This window comes from Ctenopharyngodon idella, chromosome 18 (genome assembly GCF_019924925.1).
Source record: "Ctenopharyngodon idella isolate HZGC_01 chromosome 18, HZGC01, whole genome shotgun sequence".
Lineage (NCBI taxonomy): Eukaryota > Metazoa > Chordata > Actinopteri > Cypriniformes > Xenocyprididae > Ctenopharyngodon > Ctenopharyngodon idella.
The window spans coordinates 24,768,156-24,792,109 of record NC_067237.1 but is presented as its reverse complement, the minus strand read 5'-3'; the positions used below and the strand labels follow the sequence as shown (position 1 = coordinate 24,792,109).

Genomic DNA, 23,954 nt, shown 5'->3' with positions numbered 1-23,954 from the left:
TTCAGTTGTTTTAACTGAGATAACTAAAATTTGCTAGTAAGTATAGGTTTGTGTACAACATGCTCTTATGCACTTAAAATGGTACCCTTTAATACAAGATATTACAGCTTTCAACCTGTAATTATAAGATTAAAAAAAAAGAACAGCGTTTTGCTGTCAAGCAGGCAATTCTGCGGTTTCCTTAATCCTGTTAACATACACCATCACCCACACAGTTTCTTCTGAACAATGGCAAAAAATACAGTGACTCAGTCTAAAAGAGATCCTAAAATTAGTTTATTTGCTCTTTGGTACAAGTTCAAAACTCATTGGTTTGTATGAGAGAAACATTAACATACAAATCACTGACTTAAGTGGAAAAAAGCCCCCAAACATTCAGGAAATGTCAAGGCAAACTGACAAGATAATGTGACTGTTTTTTTTGAAGATTGCAGCATGCAGGCGGCAGGACTATTTTGTCTTAAGATGATTCAGTCACTTGTTGGATCAGAAACCACATGTGTTTATGAAGTTGAGTAGAATGGGTTCCTTGATCTAGTTAAAGAAAATACAAGTGTCTTGTTACATGATGGTCTTGGTGGTAAAATGACTTGCCATGCAAAAGTCCATTCCTCTTCTCCTTTTATGCCACCTAACTTACTTTTTAGCCAAATGTGAGGATGCCACAGTATTCGTAATTGAAAGTTCAACATGGGGGGAGCTGCCCTGACACAATCTAAAAGGACTGTTTTCAAGAATTGACTAGTGTAATTGTTAGTTCTGGAAATACTACCACAGCAATAGCGAGAGATAAAAGTCAGTAATTGCCATTTTCGCACAGGAAATTACGGCCGCGACAGAGTCCTGGCAGCCCTCTGGTTCCTCCTGAACTGACAGTGGAGGTAAACAAGTCACGACGTTGGTAGTGAAGACATTAAAGAGCCCTCGGACTTTGTATTGGCAACACCCTACATGGGGTGCTGTGTGGGATCAGAGCCAATGAAGGGGAATTTGGTTATTATCTCAGTGCGAAGCCGGCACTCAGAAGGATCCAATGAAGCAAGGCTTCATTAACACCCTCTGAATACCACGGCCTGCTGCATAATGCAACTGTTTAAAACCCATTTGTTTTGCATTACAAAATGGAGCCTTCTTTAAAATCCCATTTGTTATGAGTCACGCTGAATGACAGCAGCGTAACACGTTGTTACCCTTCAGGAACTTGGCATTAAAGACCCTGCATTAATTCAATGAAGCAATGAGACCGCAGTCTAATAGTACTGCTAAGTCTCTGCTGTTTGCAGGTTTTAAAGAAAGAATGAGGCAATTACTTGAAGCAAAAGGACTCAAATGTCTTTTTACTGGCACTGACTGAAAAAATGCAGAAGAGTTTTCTTATTAGAATTCAAATTTTCCTTACTTGTGTTTGTATTAGTGTCAGAATGGATTGTCTATTTGAAGGGAGCATGAGTGTACGCAGTGTACTGTGACTATAGTTGACAACACATCTTGCATTGCAAAAGCACTATGCTTTTAGCCATGCTCAAAAGGCTTAAAGTTTCAAATGAATTTGAATATTGATCAATTTATTTTGAAATAAACAGAAAAACAAATAAATTATGCATATGTGATAACTTTTATCTCTATATTTTGCAATCTGTGCAGTTAGCTGTTTATACTGTACATTTAAAAAAAAGAAACATGTTAAAAAGTAGAGCTTATATACAAAGTCTAAAAGCTTGTTTTAATATAAAACAAGTGCATGTTCTTTATATGAAGAATCTTGTTCATATAGCTATAAACATTTCTTTTATATTTTGCTATTGCCATTTACACAGATTACGTTAAAATATTTTATACTGCATTTGAAACATTTTTGTAAAAACTAAACTGTGAACAAAAAAATTTAAAATTGTGGAAAATATAGGCTTAATAAATATCAGCAGGATTCAAAAAATAAACACAGAATGAAGGTTAATTTTAAAGATGAATGAAACCCAACAATTAATTTTTTTTCAGCTTATTGTTAGGTTTTTTTGTTCTTTTATATATTTAATGTGAGCTTTAAGTGCATATGAATTCTAATAGGGAGAGAAAACTTGAGGTGACTAAAAATGAATTCACATCAATATCTATAACTGTAACAGCATAACAAATGTTAAAGGGACAGTTCTGTCATCTTTTACTCCCCCTCATATTTTTTCAAAATTATACGATTTTCTTACTTCTGTGGAACACATAAGAAGATATTTTGAGAAATGTCTCAATGTTTTTTGTACATATAGTGTAAGTCAATGGTAACTAAGATCCTTCCAAAATATCTTTTGTGGTGATGACAGAATTGTCATTTTTGGGTAAAATATCCAATCTGATCTCACAGCAATTCGTATGTATTTATGCTAATTGTACGAATTCGTATGAGCTCACTTGTATGAAATTGAAGTTTTTTGCTAAATCGTACGTATTTTACGAGTTGTCAAATTCGTATGAATTCGTAGGAATGACCTACCCCTAACTTCGCCCCTAAACCTACCCATCACTGGGGTTTAGACAAATCGTATGAATTCGTATGAGTGACGTCGTATTAATTAGCCACCTCGTAAAATACATACGAATTGGTCGTGAGATAGCGGTGAAATATCCCTTCAAGCTATGTGTTTCATTGTTGGAGTCATTAAGCATATGTAGGTAAAAACACAAGTAATCCTTAGCTTCAAACATCAGTGTCCAAAGGAGGTGACCTGTCCACACAGGGCGACAGTGAGTCCTGACTGTGAGTAGAGCTTATTCCAGTGTCTGAGTCTGTGTCTGTTGCATCTGTAGGGGAGCATGTCTGTCTGACCTTGCCTGTTGTCTGCTGAGAGACAGTGGCCCTGATCTGGCTCTTCAGAGATACAGGGCTCGGCTGGTCCGGACAGGCCTCCAGCTCAAGCGCAGTGAGTTGGGCAACTAGATGCTGGTATTCCTGGTTCTGGGACTGCAGGGCTGTTTTGTTCCGCTGTAGTTCCTTCTCCATTTCCTGCATTTGGACATGGAGGGAAAGCCCAGCTCTCATACTTGTCTCAAATTCGTTGCGTAAGCTTTCCAGCTCTACGAGATCTGAGGAGGACAACGAGAGTTTGTGTTCCAGCTCTAGTTCTGGACTAGCAGCTGCTGCTCCTTTTAAATCTTCTAATTCTGAAGTCCAGTTCCTCAGCTCTAAGTCAATATCTCGAGAGAGCTGGTCAATGAGTTCTTGGTGCCTGCAAATATGTAGGTCTAGTTGCTCGATTCCATCACTGGTGTACAGGTACTCCTGAAGCTGGCTGTCAAATTGGGACATGGACAGCGATTGGCTGTCATCACTCTCGGTGATGCTGGAGCGAGGCGTGGGGCTGCTCCTCTGTTGTTCCTCTGCTCGTTCAATCTCCACGTCTAGCTCACGCATCTGGTGAATCTGCTGCCGGATGGTCTGATCCTGGGAGATGATCAACCATACAAGCTTACTGATCTCTTCTGAGCCCTCGGATGTCTCTCCTTTTTGGATCTTCTCCAATTTACGGAAGGCCTTCTTCACCATGCGCTTCTGCTTCTCCACAGATACAGTTTTGGCGTACTGTGCAGGTCCTTGGTCCCATCTCTTGGACCTCGCTCCCCGAGACTTCGTGGCCCTCTTGGCTCCCTTGGATGATGGCACAAAATCACTGGTCTTCATGAGGACAAACTGTATGAAAGGTCTCTCATCGCCCCAAGCATTCCATAGGCGAAGGATTCGAGTGAGAGGTGGCAGTGCTCTCTCAAAACCCTTCCACCGTTCCAGGATGCAGAAGTCTTTAGGTTCCCCATGTAAGAGCCTCTTACTTTCTGGTATAGTCTTGTGGTCCTCCAATAAGGCCTTAACTACATCTGCACAGGTTGTGTGCTTGGTCACACCACAGACTACTTTTTCTTCATGACACACAAGCACCTGGATTTCCTTTCCTGGTGTCTCCTCTACAACTTTAGACCTGGTGAAGAGATATAACAAGTGTGTATTATAAACAACCACAATCACAAGCATAATTAACCTTTAAATGACTACTATGGTCATGTTTTTTTTCCCCTTTTTTTTTTTCTCTTACTTTTAAATTCTCATTATATTTCTCACTGTAAAGCACTTTGGATCAACTACGGTTGTGTAAAATTGTGCTCTATAAATAAAGTTTGACTTGACTATCATACATCAGTAGCTAGCCAACATAAAAGCAATACTATGTAGGGTTAGCGTAAAAAATTATGTGCGTTATAGTGATTCCATAAATGGTATTTTAGACAATCATGCCTAAAAACACCCATGGTAAATCACTGTAATGGACAGACTTGAGTGGCTTGTTTCTTCATTATTACAATCTGGAATGGGGTGAAATACATAAAGCTCACATTTATCTCTGTTTCAACAGCCATAACTGTACTTGACACTGCTGATGACAGATTCACATCCATAGCTCAGATGTTAATGACACACTAAATGGCTGACATTATTCAGATGAGCAAAAGGCTTCATGACAAATGTATGCATACTCTCAATTATCTGAAATGGTTGTTTCATAATTTTTCATTCTGTTCAGGTCATAACATCAGGTATGACTAATTATCTCTCTTAGATCAGAATATTGTAGAGGCTAATTAAAAGCTAATAAAAGCACATTTTAAATACAGAGGTAATGTTTATTTATTAGCTAGCTAGCTGGCTAGTTAGCTAGCTACATAGATTACTGACATTTTGATTTGTAAAGGGTGACAAAAATGCAAGTGATGTATTTTTTCTTAATGAATGACCTCAGAAGAATGCAATATATATGCAAGAATGCAGGTGGTCAGTTAATATTTAGAAGACCGTGCTGCTACTCCACACAAAAGTAAATAGTTGAGCTATTCACATAGCAGACCACCTAATACACTGCTTGTGTACAGAGAGACAAACTGATGCAATGCTTATATTGGGTTAAAGGCCTTTATCTTAGACCGAAACAGTATACAAAACTAAATGCAAGACTGCCATTTGTTTAACATTGTATGACATAAATTAAATTTACTGTATACAATGCTATTTTAAAAGTTAATCCCACATTCACACCTGTGCTAGTAATATGACATCATCCCCATGACATCATAATAGAAGTGTGAAATCCTAGCATTTACATAACAACCAAGTAAAAGTATACAGTGGCTTGTTCACACATGTCACACATGTATGCTACAATACAATGCAAGCATTTACACTCAGCTGCTTAACAATGTGCTTTCTTGGCTTGCTATACAATTTTGATCCATTTAAAGACCTTGTTGAATGAATCTGAGCAACATGAAATGTCAGAATAGTCTACACTGGGAATTCAGTATTGTTTTCATGAAATGGTCTATTTTATTTAGTCTTTTCCAAAATTGTCATGAGTACAGGAAACAAATGAGGGGGAATGGAAGCACCTGTGTTTGTCTTGTGGGAAAATCAATGGTGACCAGCAGCATCCTGTTACATACATCCTGCCAACAAGTTTGTATTTTGAGATAATGGAAAATTATAAATGTCCATTTCATGGACATTGCAAAGAATGGGGTAAAGCTGTACAACAAATGTACAAACTGTCTGTTTTTTGTATTTACAGAAACATAACTATAGATCAGTGAACATGATAGTTAAGTTAGTCCACACTGCATAAAATAAAAGCTTGTTTTGAAATGTAGATTAGATGTATCTGTTGTACCCTAATAATCACAAGAAACATTGTCAGAGAACCACTGAAGGTGAAAAGAACAGAACACTCTGCTTCTCAACTCATGGAGCAAAAACAAACACGTGTTAACACCAGACATGATCACTGGACTACAGAGAACACGCTGTATCATTCTACAGACTCAACACAGTGTCTGGACAAGGAACATAATCTCCTTGAGAGTCAGTCTATCAAGGTTTATTAAGCTGTACAAAATTATGCTTGGGAAATTAAACCTCAATTTAATAAAGATGTGTGGGTCATTCAATGATAGATCTCATTAACACAATTCATTATCTTTATATTAAAACATTTAGTCAAAGTTGTAGATATTGATAAAATAATAAATCCTCACTAAATCGGCGGTTGTAACATTTATGACCATCTAAGTTAAGAGCAGCTGTGAGATCATATTATATTGGTACTGTCTGTGTCAAATGATTCATTAACAGGTATCTGAGAGGGCAGAGAGATTTTAGTGAGCACATGTGAACTAGAGAGAGGCAAAAGTGAATTTTCACTGTATTATATTAAGGAAACATATCTATCCACACTAAAGTAGAGGCAAGTATAAATTCTTCCTGAGCCCTTTCTTAAAAGCATGAGAGATTTTTATGAAAACAAACAAACAAACAAACAAAACACTGTGGTTTGCTGCTTTTCAGAAAGACCTCTTTACCTGATAAGCATAATTGAAAAGCCTAAACATTTTAATTGCATTTTAGGTAGAGCAGTTTGTCTCAATAGCTCTTGTAAAGCAAAGTACAGGTTAAAAATAACAATGCTGCTCTAGAAGGTTCTTATTTAGGCCTTAACAGAGTGACATTATGTTTGGTGCACTAAAATACACACACAATTATGGCAGCTGAGGTAGTTTAGTTAAGTGTAATAACCACCTCCAGTTTTAAACTGTCACTGTTAGAGCATTCGTTCACAAAACAAAGCATGTCTGTTAATTAAAACATGTATAAATCAACTGTTAGAATGACATTCTGTATGGACCACATTAAATAAAGCAGACGCAGAGTTAGATTACCTTTGATTAGATTTCTCTCTGAACATTTGAGATAATTACAGATGGCTTATGTATTAATGGTGATTTTTACAACATCATAAAAGTATAATGCTTCCATCAGAGAGTCTCGAGCTTAAACTGTAAATAGACTGGTAAGGACAACTAAAATGTCTTGCTGTGCAATAAATTTCCTGCACAGAACATACATAAATAAAAATTGAGAAAAAAAATCTGGCAAAACATAACATAAACCCTGATGTAAACTACTGTGGGATAGCCATCTAAGAGAGTCCTCTCTTTAATCAGCACTACAACAAACACTATTGAATAATTAACCATTTAGACTACATGGAAACACTGAGACATCAAAAGTAAATTAAAGCACTTAAAATAAAATTAAAAATGGTGTTGATGACAAACTTGAAAGTGTGCAAAAAAAAAAAAAAGAGTTTCTGTCAGTAGCCTAATTTATGGGCGGAATTTAAGTTCATCTCACGCAACCTTTGACGCCACTAGTGTCTACCCCTCAACTATACTTAACGTCTTTTAAACAAGAACTAATGATTTTTGTCATAATATTTATGATTTGTACGTCACTTATGACATTATAAATAATGACAATATACTTAAATTTTGTCATCCTGTACCCCTCAATACTGACAGCAATTGTGTAGGCTAATGGCTGCTATGGTTACCTGCTTACGTTTACACCGTTCTTGAGTGTACACACTCAACTAACTTTTGTTTACTGAAATATTGTTTAAAATGCGTATACTTGTTATTAAAAAGAACATATAGGCTACTTTTTAAACCTCCCATCCCTTTTATTGGACCTCTTTTGGGGGGTTAATTATGTCAAAAATCCTTCAAACAATCTCACCAAAATAAGCTTTTCTCTAAACAAGCAAGTTAAAACAAAAAGAATGCTACATGTCATAATTATATAGACAAAACAAAATAAAAACGTTAAACACCCTTGCAAAAACACACCACATTACATCAAGCCTTTCCAGTTCATTTCATCAAACACTCACGCACTAATACGCACATCCGTCGTCATGCGGGATTGAATATTTAGAAAAAATGACACTCATTTGACGTTACTTAACGCCAGCTACCTGCATCCTAGAGAGGCACCAGAGCAAGCAGAACAACAGCATTAGTGTAACTCGACTCTCTGCGACCATGCAGCGAAACACTTGAGTGAGAGCAAGTGCTGTTGTTACAGTGACGAGTTTACAGTCCATAACAATCACTACTATACGCGTTTCATTGCGAACGGTTCTGAGGGGGGAAAAGACAAATATTTAATTGCTTCTCAAGCTTTCTACCTTTTACGCTCATTTCGACCTAATAAATAAAATTACATATTCTATTAAAGGTCTGTGGTGCAATCTCTAATGAAATGGATGGTTTGAATCATACCTGTTCTTCAAGCGCGCCTTCAGAAAGTTTCTTCCAAAAGGAGCCATCGTGTGTCAATATGATCTCAGGTCAGTTCCAAGGCATCTTGTAACAGAACGGAGCGCATAAACCTAATCAAGAAAGTACCACTGAAGTGCTGGTCGTGGAAAAAGTTGAACAACTTGCGAGTTTCAAACAAGGCCGTCCCACTTCACACGGAGGGAGGCGACAAAACTCGCCTTTCGGAGAACTGTGTGGAGCTGAAGATAGCATCTCTAGATAGTGTTCCGTACCACTGGTGAACTGAGAGTTTTGTTTCAATGTCTATACTTCTACGCTACGCTAAAGTTTCTTTATTAGCATCGACGGTGCCCTGAAGAACCTTACATCTATGGTGGAAACTTTCCAGGTTCTTTATAGTGAAAAAGGCTCTTTTAGATTATTAATATTTTATTTAGCCTACACTAAAATAACGTTTCTTTTAAGAACTGTTTACTAAAAGGGTTTTTTGACAAAATGGTTCTTCAACAGGATCGCTGCAAACCTTTTTTATGTCTCTCAAACTGATCTGCTACAATTTGAATTAGTCAGACATCTAAAACTAAGCTCAAATATGTTTAAATTAATTAGAAACTGTTACAATAAAATACAATTGTGTTCAGGTTACAACATACCCCACTACTGGAATGGTTTGTAACACCAATCGTGTAAACAGATATTTTACATCTTGATTCATTTTAAAATTTATTTTTAGGAGTGCGCTCTACATCTCTACATCTCAAATCTGTTTAAATAAATTGCAAACAGTAAAATAAACACAAAAGTGTGTTGACGTTACAACGTACCCCACTACTGGAATGGGTTGTAACACCAATAGCAAACATGGATATTTTATTTTATTTTTTCTATTTGTCCTGTAAAAGGTCTTACAAACTTGTACTGTAACCACAGCAGGTTGGTGGCCATGTGTGATTTCACTCCTGTAGCTCATTTCGATTGTTTAAACTGATAGTGTTACAAATCAAAAGGTGTTACAACACTCCCTGGTCTCTACTAAATTGATGAATTATAATGCATCATAAATATAAATAAAATGTCAACCATATCATTGGCTATCATGCATCTGGATGGAATATTTTGTTTTTGGAAGCAATCAAAAGTAAAGCCTTTTTCATTACAGAATGTACTGAGAGAATCTTTCAAGGTTGAACATCACACTTTGGACTATCAAAACAGTTTACATTTTATCTCAGCAAAGCATGAGCAACGTGGAAAGTATGACGGACAATAAGGCTAAGATTGGTAATTCTTGAGGACTTTTCAATATCAATGACTTCAGATGAAGGCATCCAGCATCACATCTTATCTTTCATCACCATGCTTCTAACAACTAATCATAAATTCTACACCCCCAATTTCCTCCTCTAGAATGAAGAGAGGAACATCAAATGAGCATTTATGGAAGTTTTGACGTCAACATTCAAAGTGGTTTCTGAGGTGTTTGCTGATGTCATCATGACACAGGACAAGGGGGCATGGAGGGAGAGGGAGAGAGAGATGGAGATGGAGATGGCTACGGGAGGGGTAGGAACGATAGTGCGGCTCCTCTGACATCATAGATGCTCTTATATACCGGGTGGAATGGAGCCCGCCATTCCTCACTTCACTTCTGAGAAAGCCAAGAGAAGACACAGCAAACGGGTTGGATAAGAAACCAAGAAGAGAGCATCGTGACTTCTGCAGGACGTGCTGTGATTTTCTCTGTCTGTAACTCTCTTACAACTTATCTCTCTTATTCTTCCATCCGTTTTTATAAAATTTTATGACCCTTAACCCTATGGACTTGGGCCCAGCTTGAATGTGCAGAAACTGTGGAACTACCAACAAAATGCAGATGCAGCTGACCTCCGTTATGCTCCTTTTTTTATTGTGTAATGGACTATGTTCAGGTAGGTTCACTTTTATCACTTTATGCAGACAATGATTAATATATTGCAATATAAATATTTTATGATGATGATCTTATAAACATTAAAAATATGATGTATTTTATGGTCTCACTTAGTCTTACTGATATTAAGAATTATCAGCCTTTTCATCAATAGTATGCATCATTAGATTTGATAATGTAATTGAATTAGAAATTGAATAAAGATAAAACTCAAAAATACAACTTAAATTTATAGAATTGGGTGTATAAGACAGATGTGTCTACATTTGCTTGAGAACATGTTTTTGCTTTTATATATGGCATAATCACAATTTCCCTCTAAAATAAAAAAGAAAGTCACTCACTTAAACCTCTAAAAGTCTTACAGACATTTATGTTAAAAACTTATAGATTTAAACATGTTGCTGGGCAACTGAGCAAATCTATAGGTTCTTGAAAACCACTTTTTCTTTGGATCTGATTGAATTAAACCACACTCACTACTGCCGACAAGAAATTTGCCTGTACTTTGATGTGTAAATTCTCAGTCCTACATTTAAAACATGTCAACACTGTGTGTTTTCTCCCTCTTCAGATATAGACCAGGGGAAAAGGGCAATAGAGGAAGAAGTACTGAGAAGTCTCCTCACTTCAAAGGTACAGTCTAGCTTTTAAACACCTGTTGAGCGTGAAGCAACAGAGGCAATACTGGCCTTATACAGGGCCTTAATATAGATATGCCCTTTGACTGTAGGGCAGCTGAATTTTAAATGAAAGTCATGGCTATTTCATGGCTTCTGGTTTTTTGAATACAGCATGGTACCAGTACAGAAAAAGATGAAATTTATTTCTGTGATAAGTTTACATAACTACTAAAATACAGCAGATTATATTAAACAAAGAATATTCTTTACCAGCTAACATTACCATCAGAAGACATCTAGAGAGGCACTTTCACAGAACAGCACATGGCTTTGGGATTTATAGTAAATTTAGGTTTGTGCTCCAGTCACTTAATGATTCATAAAACGGCAATCGTCTTGATGAATGCCATGCTGTACAGCGGTCCATAAATGTAGATGCTATTGATGTTAAATGTAACACGAAATGACACAATTTTGTTAAATATTGATTCAGGCAGCAAATCAGGAGCAGTGTACTCAAAAGGCAAAATGGATGAAGCTTGTACGCTCTATTGGTGGACCAAATGATGTGCCATTGCCAAAATGATGCTCAGCTGCCTTCATTTATTGAGCATCAACATCCATTATCTATCATCAGCACATCTGACTATTATCCATTATCAATAGAGAATCGCATAGCATCATGGTGTTTGTAATTTTCTTCCGATTTTATTTTTAACCTTGACCACAATTTCTGGCAAGACATAGAAGAAGAAATCCTCTCCACTGCAAAGTTAATGAATAATTATGTCTTTAAATACAGACATTAAATATTATGTCTTTAAGGCTAATGCTTTTAAAATGTCAGCTGGCCAAGTCTAATTAAATGTAGTGAAATAGAGTTACTTTAATAGCAGCTTGACAGCCTGCGGGTCTTATACAGGTGCCATTTTCCTCTGTTATTTAATAAGGAAAAATTTTTCAGTTTGATATGTTTGAATTAGTGAGAATATTTACACTTGTTTTTAATATCAGATCCATGAACTGAAAGGAGATTGTGTTATTAAGAACAGTGTAATATAAGTCTTACCCAAACTTACAGCCAACAGGTTGAAAACCGATTTCCAGATATCATGGCGGGCCTTGATCTTGTTAGATTCATCCTGTGAAGGCCAGTAAAGTGACTAGAGAAACTCAAAATGTGCTTATCCAGTATTGGCACCCTGTAAGTGGACTGAGAAAATAGTAATGGTTGGAGACAGCTTGACTTTTATATAAGGTGAAACAAAGCTGATACTGAGAGTGAATTATTGTAAACCTGTTTGCTCTCTCACCGTGTGTGCAGGTAAAGCAGAGCAAGCATATCGCCCCCCTGTGGCAGCTGCCTCTGCAGGATGTGTGCAGGTTGATGAACAGTCTCGGGGAGTCGTGGGGCAGCGAGGAGGAGCAGGAGGACGCAGAGGTTCAGGCTGACTATGAGCAGAGGGTCTCAGGTACCCTCGCACAAACACTTGAGGAAATGCATGACCTTCGGAACCTCTGCAGGGTCCTGCAGCCTAGAGAGGTGAGAACTGACACACATGGGCATTGAGACAATAAACAATTGACATGATCTAACACAAGGCAAATGCTTTGCAGTGAGTTCTTTTGTAAATGCAGATTTATTCTTCAGTCACTTAACAATTCATAACAAGGGCTAATATTCTATATTTGAAACATAAATGATGTGGATTTACATAAAAAAGCAGCATGAAAAGAAGAAATATTGTATTGAAGAACAAATATCACTTTACAATAAGGTCTCATTTGTTAACATTAACTAACATGAACTAACAATGAGCAATATATTTTTAAAGCATTATTACACTGTAAAAAAAAATTACAAAAAAAAAATGAAACAAAAATACACAGTAAAATACTGTTTTCCATTAAAATACCAAAAAACCAAGAACAGTAAAATACCATAAAAACAATGCATTCTGGGTAATATTATTAGTCATTTTCGAGAAAGTAACCTATAGGCTACTTTCTTGAAAATGACAAATATTACCCAGAATGCATTGTTTTTACAGTATATTACTTCTGTTTATTACAATGCATTCTGGGTAATATTATTTGTCATTTTCGAGAAAGTAGCCTATAGGCCTCTTTTCTTAAAATGACAAATATTACCCAGAATGCATTGTTTTTATGGTATTTTACTGTTTCAGTGGAAAACGGTATTTGTTTCGTTTTTTTTAAGTTATTTTTTAGAGTAAAAAACGTAATTGTTCGTGTTCACAGTGCATTAAAGGGTTAGTTCACCCCAAAATTAAAATTCTGTCATTAATTACTCACCCTCATGTCATTCCAAACCCGTAAGACTTTCGTTCATCTTCAGAACACAAACGAAGATATTTTTGATGAAATCTGAGCGATTTCTGTCCCTCCATTGACAGCTACGCAACTGACACTTTGACGCTTCAAAAAGTTCATAAAGAGATCGTAAAAATAATCCACATGAATTGAGCGGTTTAGTTAAAATTTTCTGAAGAGACTCGACCGCTTTATATGATGAACAGATTTAATTTATGCTTTTATTCACATATAAACATTCATCGACACACACATCAGTTGTGGTAAACGGAAGCTCAAGCATGTTCGCTTGACGTGTGTTTGAGCTTCTGGAAGAGGTTTGTTCTCGTGCGTCAAGCAGGTTCGGTTGAGCTCCTGTTTATGTTCGCTGATCAATGTTTATATGTGAATAAAATTCAATCTGTTCATCATATAAAGCGATTAATTCTTGTCATTTAGCTGATGATTTTTATTCTATAGCGCTACAGCACCAATTGTTTGACCATTTTCTTGACAAATCTGGAGTGAATTGCCTTGCTTAAAAGTGACAGGAGATTCTCCAGTTCATGGGTCAATTCATGGATCATTAAAAATCACAAAAATTACCCCTGCCTTTAAAGTGCAGCCTCTATCATTTTGAGAAGTAGACTCCATCAGTTATACATCTTATTCAAGCACACTTGACTGGAGCTCTGAGGAGAAATTATTAGTAACAGCCAGGCGACAAACTGAGCATCAGTCCGGACGTGGCAGTTGATTGACAGCATTGTCCACTCAATTGCTGTGATTTTCAGCCTTGTAATAATCTGAACGGCGCTGAGGGAAACAGCTCAAACATTCTGTCTTTCATTTCAGCTTCAAGAAGACCAAGAATATCTGGAGCTGGACAAAAACAGCGACAGTCCACTGAAGAGGAAATCTCCCTATATACTAAAAAGGCAACTGCGCACCAATAAATCAAGACGGCCGTACATTCTGAAGAGAAGTGTGTATTACTGATGCTCAAGACCCACAGATGGAAAGACATTTTTACATTTTGTGAATATGTGTCTGTTTTGACTGTCATAGTATTACAGTAGCAATAGTAATTGTATGTTCTGTTTTAGCTAAACCTTTATGTAATTCAGAAGTCAATCCCTTCTTCTTCATTATGGGATGGACGATGTAAATAAAACAGCAGTCTATTCAAGAGTTTATTATATTTATTTATTTATTTAATGTATTTTTCTTCCAATGTAATTAAATCATACTTATTAAAACTATTTATGATACATCTATTATTATTTCACAGATGAAAGCATTCTTCATGATATAAAGAACATTTATGAAGGATTTTGAGTTGCTACAGTATATTAACTGAAATACTAAAGTGTGTAACTTCTGTATACACAGTAAATATAATATAGGTTGAAAGATTTATTCCAGATTTGGGGCCTTCTAATTCTTGTCACGAAACAAATAATTACTACATAAACAGATTTTAACCAACCACATGATATGAGGAGAAGAGGAATAAAAAAATGGATCACAAGACTTTTAAAAGTTATGTTAGTTTTTCAAAACTGCAGAGTGGGAACCAAATGAAGCTATTAATTGTGCTTGGACTTTCAGTTTAAGGAAATTATGTGGCATCTACTTTTATATTTAAATGACGAGTAGCTGACCAATAACACATAATTTGCAATTCCCTACTAGTCCAATATCCTTAAGACAATAGCTACGTTTTGATGAATCTGCCCTACAAAGATTACATAATCAATCAAAAAAGTGGTCTGTAATAGAATGTCATATAAAACACCCTTCTGGACTCTAGCTGACATGACAAAGCAATTAAGAAAATAACAGGGAAATATATTACATTAAACTCCATTAAGGATATTTGACTTATTTTATGATTAACAAAACCGTATCTCTCTGATGAATGCTCAATAATTTGTCAAACCCAGAGCTATATGCACATCACTTTCATTAATGAAATGGAAAAGAGAGAGCTTGTTGGTTTTCATTTCTCTAATTGGCCACTGCTAATTAAAAATACTAATGCAGCTAAGTAATTGGCTTCAAAAAGTGCTGAACAACTCAAATAGACCAAATATATTTCTCTATGGCGTTTTGACACTATAGGCTGCAGTGTTAATGATCCTGTTACAATTAATAATTCAAACCTCAAATTTACTATATATGGTATAGTAGATATATATCAACAAAAAATGACAAATATAAACAAAAGCAAAAATGGTTGTGTACAAGGTGTTTGCATATCACAGATAATCCATTAAGTAACAAGAGTCTGTTCACCAGTAGATGGCAGTAGAGTCTAATGAAATACAGGCCCTCAAAAGGCATCAAGTTATGCTACCTTAGAAGTGATTTTTCATTTCAAATGTCAAACAACATATAGATGTCCTTTTTATTTTATATAGAAGTGCACTTGTGTAGTTCATTGGGGGAATTCTATACAAGAAATGTCAAATAAAGAAGAAGAGACTAAGAATCATTAGGCTACTATAAATTCTTTGATCCAGTAGTGCAAAATAAATCTTTCGGTTATGTTAATCTTACAAGCATTTAAGCACTGAGAGTAATATGCCATTTATATAGAGAGGAATAATAATTTGTCATTCTGTAGAAAGCAAATAAAGTTGGCTCTTTCAACCTAAATTATCTCAATATTTTTTTCCCAAATAAGACATCTATGAGGTTATATCTGTGGAAGTTTTCAGTTAGTGGACATCACAAACATCACTGTCAGGCTTTGTGGAACTTGGAATGTTTTTTATTGATGCACATGTGTGCAGTCCTGTTTAGGGAGTGCTTTTCTCTTTTTTTTTCTTTCTTTCTTTTTTTTTTTTTTTTTACCATTTCTGCAGGCATTGATCGCATATGGCTGCTTGTCTTGTTTGTCACTCACTTTATTGCCTGCTGCTGAAGTCTAGGGAAAAACAGCCGTGTCCTTCAACAAGGTCCCACACAATACAGACAGGAAGACAGCCACATATCTCTGTATTTACAGAACACTGATTATTTGATGGTTGCTGCAATGTGCTTGATATTTGAGCCATGCAAGCGGCAACTATCCAACATTACTATATACTAAATTTTATAATTAATCAACTATTTATAATTAATCAGTTACATATATATATATATATATATATATATATATATATATAGTCATTTTTATATATAGACACACACACATATATGTATATATATACATACTATATATGGGTCATTGACAAATAAGGTTTTTAAAAGTGTAAAAAAAAAAACATAAATTGAGACAAAATTCATTTTGAAGTTTTATTAAGTGTTAACAATGAGATTATGTGGTTTTCATAATCACTTAACAATGCTTTTGTCATTTTTTACAAGATGGACAAAATTTGTCACTGAAAAAGTCATTTGGTTTAACCAAAATTTCAGTTTTACCAAATTACACTTTTTGTTATACCGAATGACAATATTTTCAAACAATGATAACAGGCTGATATCTAGCTAGCTAGCTATTTAGCTTGCTAGCTAGCTGGCAAAGGACAATCAAACATTTTTTCAAACAAGTTTTTAAAATATTACAACATTTTCCATGTTTTATAGCGGTTGTACCAAATGACCTGATGTTTCGGGACATGCGTATGAGCAAGTGAAAATTTTTCAAATAGTTAAAAGAGAGTTAGTGACTTTGCTTCATGACCATGTGATCCTCTGCAGGTGTCTGAATGATGTCACATCCTGTCACATGATATTGACCGCATGACTTGATCCAAAATGGTCCCTTTATAATGGTTACTCCAAATGACATCAATGAAATTAATTTTTCCAGACATTCTTTCTCATAACAAAGCAACGACTTCTACACACAATTTTAATACCATTTTGCACTGTTGATATATGATGTTATAAAATCACACCAGAATAAAAAATATATACATTTATTTCATTTTAAGATATTTTAATCACAAATTAAATGGATGAATTGGCCTTTGGGCGGTTAAACCGAATGACCTTTTGACACTTCAAAATCTTTAAAATACCTTTATATGTAGCGAAATATAATTAAAACTTTTTTTGATTCAATAAAAGAGATCTAGTTGTACCACCTTACATACTTTGGATGTCATATCTTTGTTTTTTATTATTATCAAGGCCTTTGGACAGAAAAATGACCTGTCACATCATTGACCCATTTACCATAATTCATAATATTATAATAGAAAATATTAAGAGTTTTAGTCAATAATATGGAGAATTTTGCTCAGTAGCAACAATACTAAATATTGAATGTAAGCTGTAATGTATACATTATTTTAAATATGTTACACAATGAATTCTGTTGCCGTCCGTTTCAGTAAAGACTACTCATGCAAAAAATGTCACAATTCTTTGAAAAAGGTCATGGATTGTGAATGGACACTGGGGAAATGCAGTCCTCCTAAGCATCATCTGTTGTGTCCATGCTAGTGCTCCTTAATTGTTTTGGCCACAATCCAGTGCTGGAGCTCTCTTTAATTTAGCTCAAATTTTCCAATAGAAGCACAGATTGACAGTTTAACTTAGCCACGGATCTCTGCCGCATCCTGGGTCTGATGCAAAATGAAAGTCATTGCCTTCATCTGGGCTGGGCGGTGCATCTCCTACCAGCCGGTTACATCAAGATAATTGCTTGTGAAAGAATGAGATTAGTTCTCTTTGTGAGATCTCTGATTGTGTGGATTGAATCTGATTGTGTGAATTGGATGATGGTATAACAAGCATGACCTTGTTCTCTGCCTGCAGAGTAAATAATTAGGGCCTGCATATGGGCAGTATTACCCAGCTCAGAAGTGACAGCCTCTAACAGGAGAAACTGAACTAATCGAACTTACTGTCTTCTTGAAATGAACCAAATTGAAGTGACCTCCTCCAAAGCAAAAACAGATCCTCATCAAGAGTTCTCATGAAAACAAGCAACACTTATTACTTCAAAATTAATGGCCTGGTGGGCTAACAAACCACAGGACACCTGGGCATTTGACGACACAGGGCATGTGATTATTACATGTTGCCACATCTAGAAATATCATGAGGTGTTGTTGAGTTAGGTGTTGAGTAGTTTCAACCTCATACAGCACGGCCACCACCCACGATCAGTTCACTGACCCCCTGATGCATACGTACACTCACAAAGGATTCCAAAAAGTTTTTTTTTTTTTTTTGCAGTGATGCCATAGGTGAACCATTATTGTTTCACCCAAAGTACTTATTAGTGAACAATTCTAAAAAAAGAACCATTTTTTCTTACTCCATGTCCACACTAATACGTTTTCATTTGAAAACGCATATTTTTCTCTCCATTTTTGTCTGTCCATCCACACTGAGATAGCATTTTCAAACTAAAACGGGGTCTGCAGCGTTTTCGAAAGTCTCCATTTTCGAGGTTCGAAAATGCCGGCGTAGTGTAAATGACAGGCATAACCATAGCAAAACCGTTTGCTATGGTTATAGCCGTTTCTCCTTCGGCCAAAAGTGAACAGTGCATGATTATGATTCAGGCAGCGTTACAGGTCATAAGTCCGATTGGGATCGCAACAGTCAAAATATTTAATCCAGTTCCATCCAGTTGAAGATCGTATTCATTACGCACCGGCGTAATGAGACGGTTTGTTGGGAATCTGTGCCACTGGCTGTTGTGTCGGTGAGGCCTTCACAGGGGATGATCTAGTTGACACAATCTCTGCTGACACTTCAGGGATGCGTTGTGGTCGTGTCTAGGCGCAGGTCCTCCATCTGATCTGGATACGGCCCGGATCCGGCTGATTACGGTTAACCTCGGGATAAACAGTGTTAAGAGTGTATGGCACCCCAAAGATCGCCACTTTCAGTCTGATTGGCCAGTGACACACAACTTCCGGAGTTTAGGGAGGTGCCAGTATTATTATAAGCTCTTGAGGAAGAATTAATCACTGGAGTTTTTCATCAAACATTTAAAATATATTCAGAGTTTTGTTTGGGTGCTTAGTACACTCTTAAAAATTAAGGTTCCAAAGAGTTTTTTTTTTACTGCAATGCCCCAGAAAAACCAGGGCTTATAAGAACCATTTATTCTTAGTTTGAAGAGCATTTTAATAATCTTTTCCCAATATAAAGAACCCTTTGTGCAATGGAAAGATTCCATGGATGTTAAAGGTTCTTTATGAAGCCATATCTCAATAAAGAACTAATATTTTATTCTGATTACAAAGTCTACACACATTTCAATTTTTTTTCTTTGGTCTGTCTCTTTAATCTAAGTAGGCTGTTGGCCACAATAAGAAACGGTCTTGTCAAAAGTATGTATTATGTGTAGGATGCTTCTAACTTTCACATGGATAATACTTTAAAGTAATGACGTATTCTACAGAGAAATATTAAAACCATCCCTTCCACATTACCCTAAAAGCAAAGAAACAAAAATGTCAATAAATAAGCCCAATGCCATTGAATGGCAGAGAAAAAAAGCAACATTTTCACAGCAAAAAGCAACCTTATCCAATTTGTTCCTCTCCTGTGCTGGCTCTTTTTAAAGTTCCCACTAGAAAAGGAAGAAAGAAGCCTGATGGTCTTCGACAGGCTCCAAGCAGAGCCATTAAAGAGCCTGATGGAGACAGCGGCAGTAATTGTCACACGGGAGGAAAGAAAGGTAGCCACTGCGCAGGCTTTTAAATGAGCTGATTGCATCTCTTTGGTTGCCAAAATTGAAATGACTACCCTCAACGTCGCACCTCTATTTTCATAGCCTCGCTCGGTTATTACATGGCCTGCAATGGGAAAGAGGGAGAGGGGATAGGCCAGAGTGCCTTTGTTCTCCACAGCACCGCAATCTCTCCTGTTTTTAGTGCTCCCAACAGTGTGGTGCTTTTAAAGGAGAGCCTTGGGAAATGAGCTATCTCCACTCTACATGCAGGGAAAACCCTGCCATTAATCTTTAATTAAGGCTGTTACAATGGAGAGGGACACTGCAGTAATAGGAGAGAGAGAGAGCAAAGGGGTCCGCTATAACAACAGGAGACAGACAGCGTATGAGTACATTAGTACCAGCTCATTCAACCATCATCAAAAGCACGTCCTCTCATCATCTAACAGACTTTGAAGAAGACCCATGTCTCTTCAGCAAATAGAAAGATCATTTTACTATTGTTATACAGCGTATTGAACTTTCCCAAATACTGATGTACAGGGTTGCATTTGTAATGGATGTATAATATTTCCATGATAGCGAGGGCAAACTGTGTTTGGTGTATTGATTACACCCTCACAGGAGAACATGGATTAATATCTTGCCTAATGGCTCATTGCTTGCAAATTGATCCTTAACACTCTATTCTGGCTTAAAGTTGCATGTAAAAGAACAGACTAACATCATAAGCAACACTTTAATGAAAGAAAGAAATAGTTATCTCAACTTAAAATTAAATGGCACACAGAGTTTACTAAACTAAGGGCATATTAGTTACATCAACTTAAAGTTGGTATTTTAAAGGTGCAATGTGTAAATTTTAGGAGAATCTATTGACATAAATGCAATATAATATCCATAACTATGTTTTCAGTGGTGTATTAAGACCTTACTTAATGAACCGTTATGTTTTTATTACCTTAGAATGAGCCATTTCTATGTACATACACCGCGGGTCCCCTTACATGTGAAGTCGCCATTTTGCGCCGGCATGTTTCTACAGTAGCCCTAAATGGACAAACTGCCCTACGGAGCGTGTTTCGTCACTATGTTTTTCTTCTTCTACTTCGTTGATGTTTTTAGAGGTAGCTTGCATCGTCACCATGTTGAATACGCAAAAAGAAGAAGTAGTAGTAGTTGTCTGGTTTATAGATGCAGAGACCGTTCTTTGTTAGAAGTAAACCTCATTGCTTGACTGGCTACTCTCTGCTGTCTCAGACGACAACATCTTTGTCCTGTGTCGGCCACCGTAGCTTCTCTATGTGCTTCGAAAGGGAGGGGTGAGCGATGGACTGAGCAATTCGCAACCTCGCTGCTAGAGGCCGTAACTTTGAAAACAAAATAACATCAAAAACACTAAATAGGGCTTAAATATCTATTAATTCTAAATAACTTATGTATAGGCTGCATATACTTATATTGACCAAAACACACTATTCAAGTGAAAAGGATTATGGGTATTCCCCCAGCCACAATGCTCCTCCAATGGACTTGCTCAGTAATGGATGCAACAATATGCAAACTCAAAGTTTCCACTTCATAGGCATTCACAAAAAGTTTTCGCACAAAATCTTCAAAAAGGACAGCCTAGGTTTTTGTAAAAAAAAAAAAAAAAAAAAAAAAAAAACCTTTATTTAATAAATGAGGTCAATATAGCACCGCTTCAAATGGCATCCACAGTTCTGAACATCATTTTCATTAACACCTAGACAGTCATTAACCCCTAAACTTGACATTGTAAGTTCGAAATGAATTAGGTTTTTTATATTCTCAACTTCAGTTCAATCAACCTTTAAAACAAATACATCTATATATCTCCACACACCTAAAAATAAAGGTTCTTCAAAGCATCTTCGCAAGATTTTATATTCAACCAAGTAATTTTTTTCCTATTTTATAAAGCTCTTGATATATATGATTTTTGGAGAATAAAACAAGTTTTTGATGTTACAATAAAAACATGGTTTAAAATTTACATGGATACTATAGAATATAGAAGTTTCTCCTAACACATCAAACTGCAAAACCCTTTTCGGAGCCTTTAATTTTGAAGTGTCCATATGCAATCAGTTCAACTATCACGTATCTTTCCACTCCGTCTCGTGTCAAAGTATCTCTCTCTGGCACCGGCAGGAGAGGGATCTATCAACTGCTGCAAAGTGATGGGCACCATCAGTTTCATAAAGCTGCTCCATTGAGGGAGAGTGTCATCAGACAGTAGTTAATACTTATGAAACTTTAATGGTTTACTGATGAAAGCTGCGTAGAGGAGCAGGCAGGAGCCCAGAGCAACACTCCGAGGGGAACAGCAGGATAAATGAGACTAATTATTGGATGAGGGTAGATCCGGTTCCAGCGCCCCTAGCATGATATGTGACAGCAGCTGAGAAAAGCCAGATGTGTGTCTCCACCTTGGTGCATTGCAGTGATGGGATATTAAACCACCGTGGCCCAGGGGACAGTAAGCATAGCCAGAAATCGTCTATTCCAACACCTGTGGCATTGTGTCTCTGGGTCCACAGATAAACACCTGCTTATCAGTGTAAGGAGTGTGCTAACCAGCTAATGATTGCCATGAAACGGATCCTTTGTTCTTATCGGACAGGGACTACAGGTCTTATTTTATTCCAGGTTTATCCTCCTCCCCTCTGGATTCATCTAAACCACTTGCATCCATGCTGTAATTGACTCAGGATTGTCTAAGTAAAAAATGGCACAGCTCTGTTGTAGTGCTTTGTCAGTGATACATAAAAACGTAATGCTGCAGCTACATTTTAAAGGGATAATACACCAAAAAATGAACATTCATGTCGCTACAAACTTATTTTGGGAAAAAAAAAGTTCTTCAGAATATCTTCTTTTTTGTTTCACAGAAAAAAAAATAAGTCACACAGGTTTAGAATGACATCAAGGTGAGTAAAATGTAGTGGGAAACCAATATATTTTTAACTATTGGCATCGGTCTTAAACATTTTCTGGTTGTTTGACTGATGTGTTTTGACATTGCGTGGAGCTTTTATTTCAACAGTGCTATAACACTCAGCACCTGAGCTCCCATTCTCCATCTTTATTAGTTTACTAGTCTCTGTTTAACAGTTCTGTCTAATAAATTATTAGTTAAAATGTCAATATGTTAAAAACAACCCGCGGCAACAGTGATAAAGTAGCCCAAATCTGCGGGAAAACCGCGGACTTGGCAACACTGGTATCAATGCAACTTTCATGAAGTAATATCATTAAAAGCCTTCCTTCCACTGGAAAAAATAGTCCCTGACCGTTAACAGCAACAGAAGTTACATCATTTAGTGAAGTTCACAACATAATTTAGGGAGGAGTGAACCCATCTATCCAAGCTCGAGCCCCTCCACAGCGGACAGCAAGCCAAATACGCTTAACCTTATTAGCTTAAAGATTATATTAGGAAACAAACTCGTGATTTACGCCATTAGATGGCGGCAAAGATTGTCTTTATGAGACAGTCACTCAGTCGCAAAGACTTTTATATTGAAACTTGTTGTGAACACGGAATAAGACGCAAATGACAAATGTTTTGACTAGCGCTGTCAGTGTCAGCAGGGCACGGGAAAACCCATTAACTGTTAAAAGGACAAGATCGCAGCGGATATTCAAACTGATTTTTTATAATGAACATAGGACTGACCTGAAGGAAAATGCTAAATCTCAGCTGTATGTTTTCGGGAATTTTACAACGGCTTTGAACGAACCAATCAATCAGAATCAAGGGCCGGAACTATCCGTTTGATAACATTTCTTTTAGCACACAGCACAGACAAACTTAAGGTGTTCCTCTACACTAGACTTAAAGTCACAATGGATCTTGAAATAGCGACAGATCTTTTCTTCCATATTATGATGTTTATCCAAGTGTAATGGCTTATTTAAAAAAAAAATGCATACTTGGACTTGGTTCTATGCATCGGTTGTTGATTGGATTTTGAGATGTGGGGGTAAAGTCTAAGTGGATTAAATAATTAGTCCTGCACCGAAACGGATTGTTTACAATAAGTTCTATAACACGCATTTAGAAAATAGACATGGTGAATTTTCATTTCATGCCGACTTCAACTGTTTCTGAAAGGCCCAGATGTCTTTATCGTTCCATCAAGTTTATGTAGCACAACAGGTTTGTTCTTTAAAACAGGAGTGCAGAGGTGGTTTGACGAAACATGGCCCTTATGTCTCAGTGACTGTTTGTTTCACAATGACACACCCGCCTCCAAAC

General features: G+C 36.6%; 2 protein-coding genes across 2 annotated transcripts; one reads left to right on the top strand and one right to left on the bottom strand.

Moving 5' to 3' along the window:
• Nucleotides 1-254: 254 nt before the first annotated feature.
• On the bottom strand, nucleotides 255-8,346 carry rassf9 (Ras association domain family member 9). The gene is made up of 2 exons (XM_051871135.1): nucleotides 8,152-8,346; nucleotides 255-3,965 (listed from the first exon to the last, which is right to left on the bottom strand). The coding sequence occupies exons 1-2, from the start codon at nucleotides 8,196-8,198 to the stop codon at nucleotides 2,693-2,695; spliced, it is 1,320 nt and encodes a 439-aa protein (XP_051727095.1). The 5' UTR covers nucleotides 8,199-8,346; the 3' UTR covers nucleotides 255-2,692.
• A 1,341-nt stretch (nucleotides 8,347-9,687) lies between these two features.
• Nucleotides 9,688-14,279, top strand: nts (neurotensin). The gene is made up of 4 exons (XM_051871333.1): nucleotides 9,688-10,079; nucleotides 10,656-10,717; nucleotides 12,029-12,247; nucleotides 13,873-14,279. The coding sequence occupies exons 1-4, from the start codon at nucleotides 9,989-9,991 to the stop codon at nucleotides 14,014-14,016; spliced, it is 516 nt and encodes a 171-aa protein (XP_051727293.1). The 5' UTR covers nucleotides 9,688-9,988; the 3' UTR covers nucleotides 14,017-14,279.
• Nucleotides 14,280-23,954: the final 9,675 nt, after the last annotated feature.

Bases quoted from the DNA above. Each gene is read 5' to 3' on its own strand.
- rassf9 (XM_051871135.1), bottom strand. From the start codon at position 8,198: ATGGCTCCTTTTGGAAGAAACTTTCTGAAGGCGCGCTTGAAGAACAG. The intron at 3,966-8,151 runs GTATGATTCAAA...TCTCTTCACCAG, and splicing joins AAGGCGCGCTTGAAGAACAG to GTCTAAAGTTGTAGAGGAGA.
- nts (XM_051871333.1), top strand. From the start codon at position 9,989: ATGTGCAGAAACTGTGGAACTACCAACAAAATGCAGATGCAGCTGACC. The intron at 10,718-12,028 runs GTACAGTCTAGC...CCGTGTGTGCAG, and splicing joins GAAGTCTCCTCACTTCAAAG to GTAAAGCAGAGCAAGCATAT. The intron at 12,248-13,872 runs GTGAGAACTGAC...CTTTCATTTCAG, and splicing joins GGGTCCTGCAGCCTAGAGAG to CTTCAAGAAGACCAAGAATA.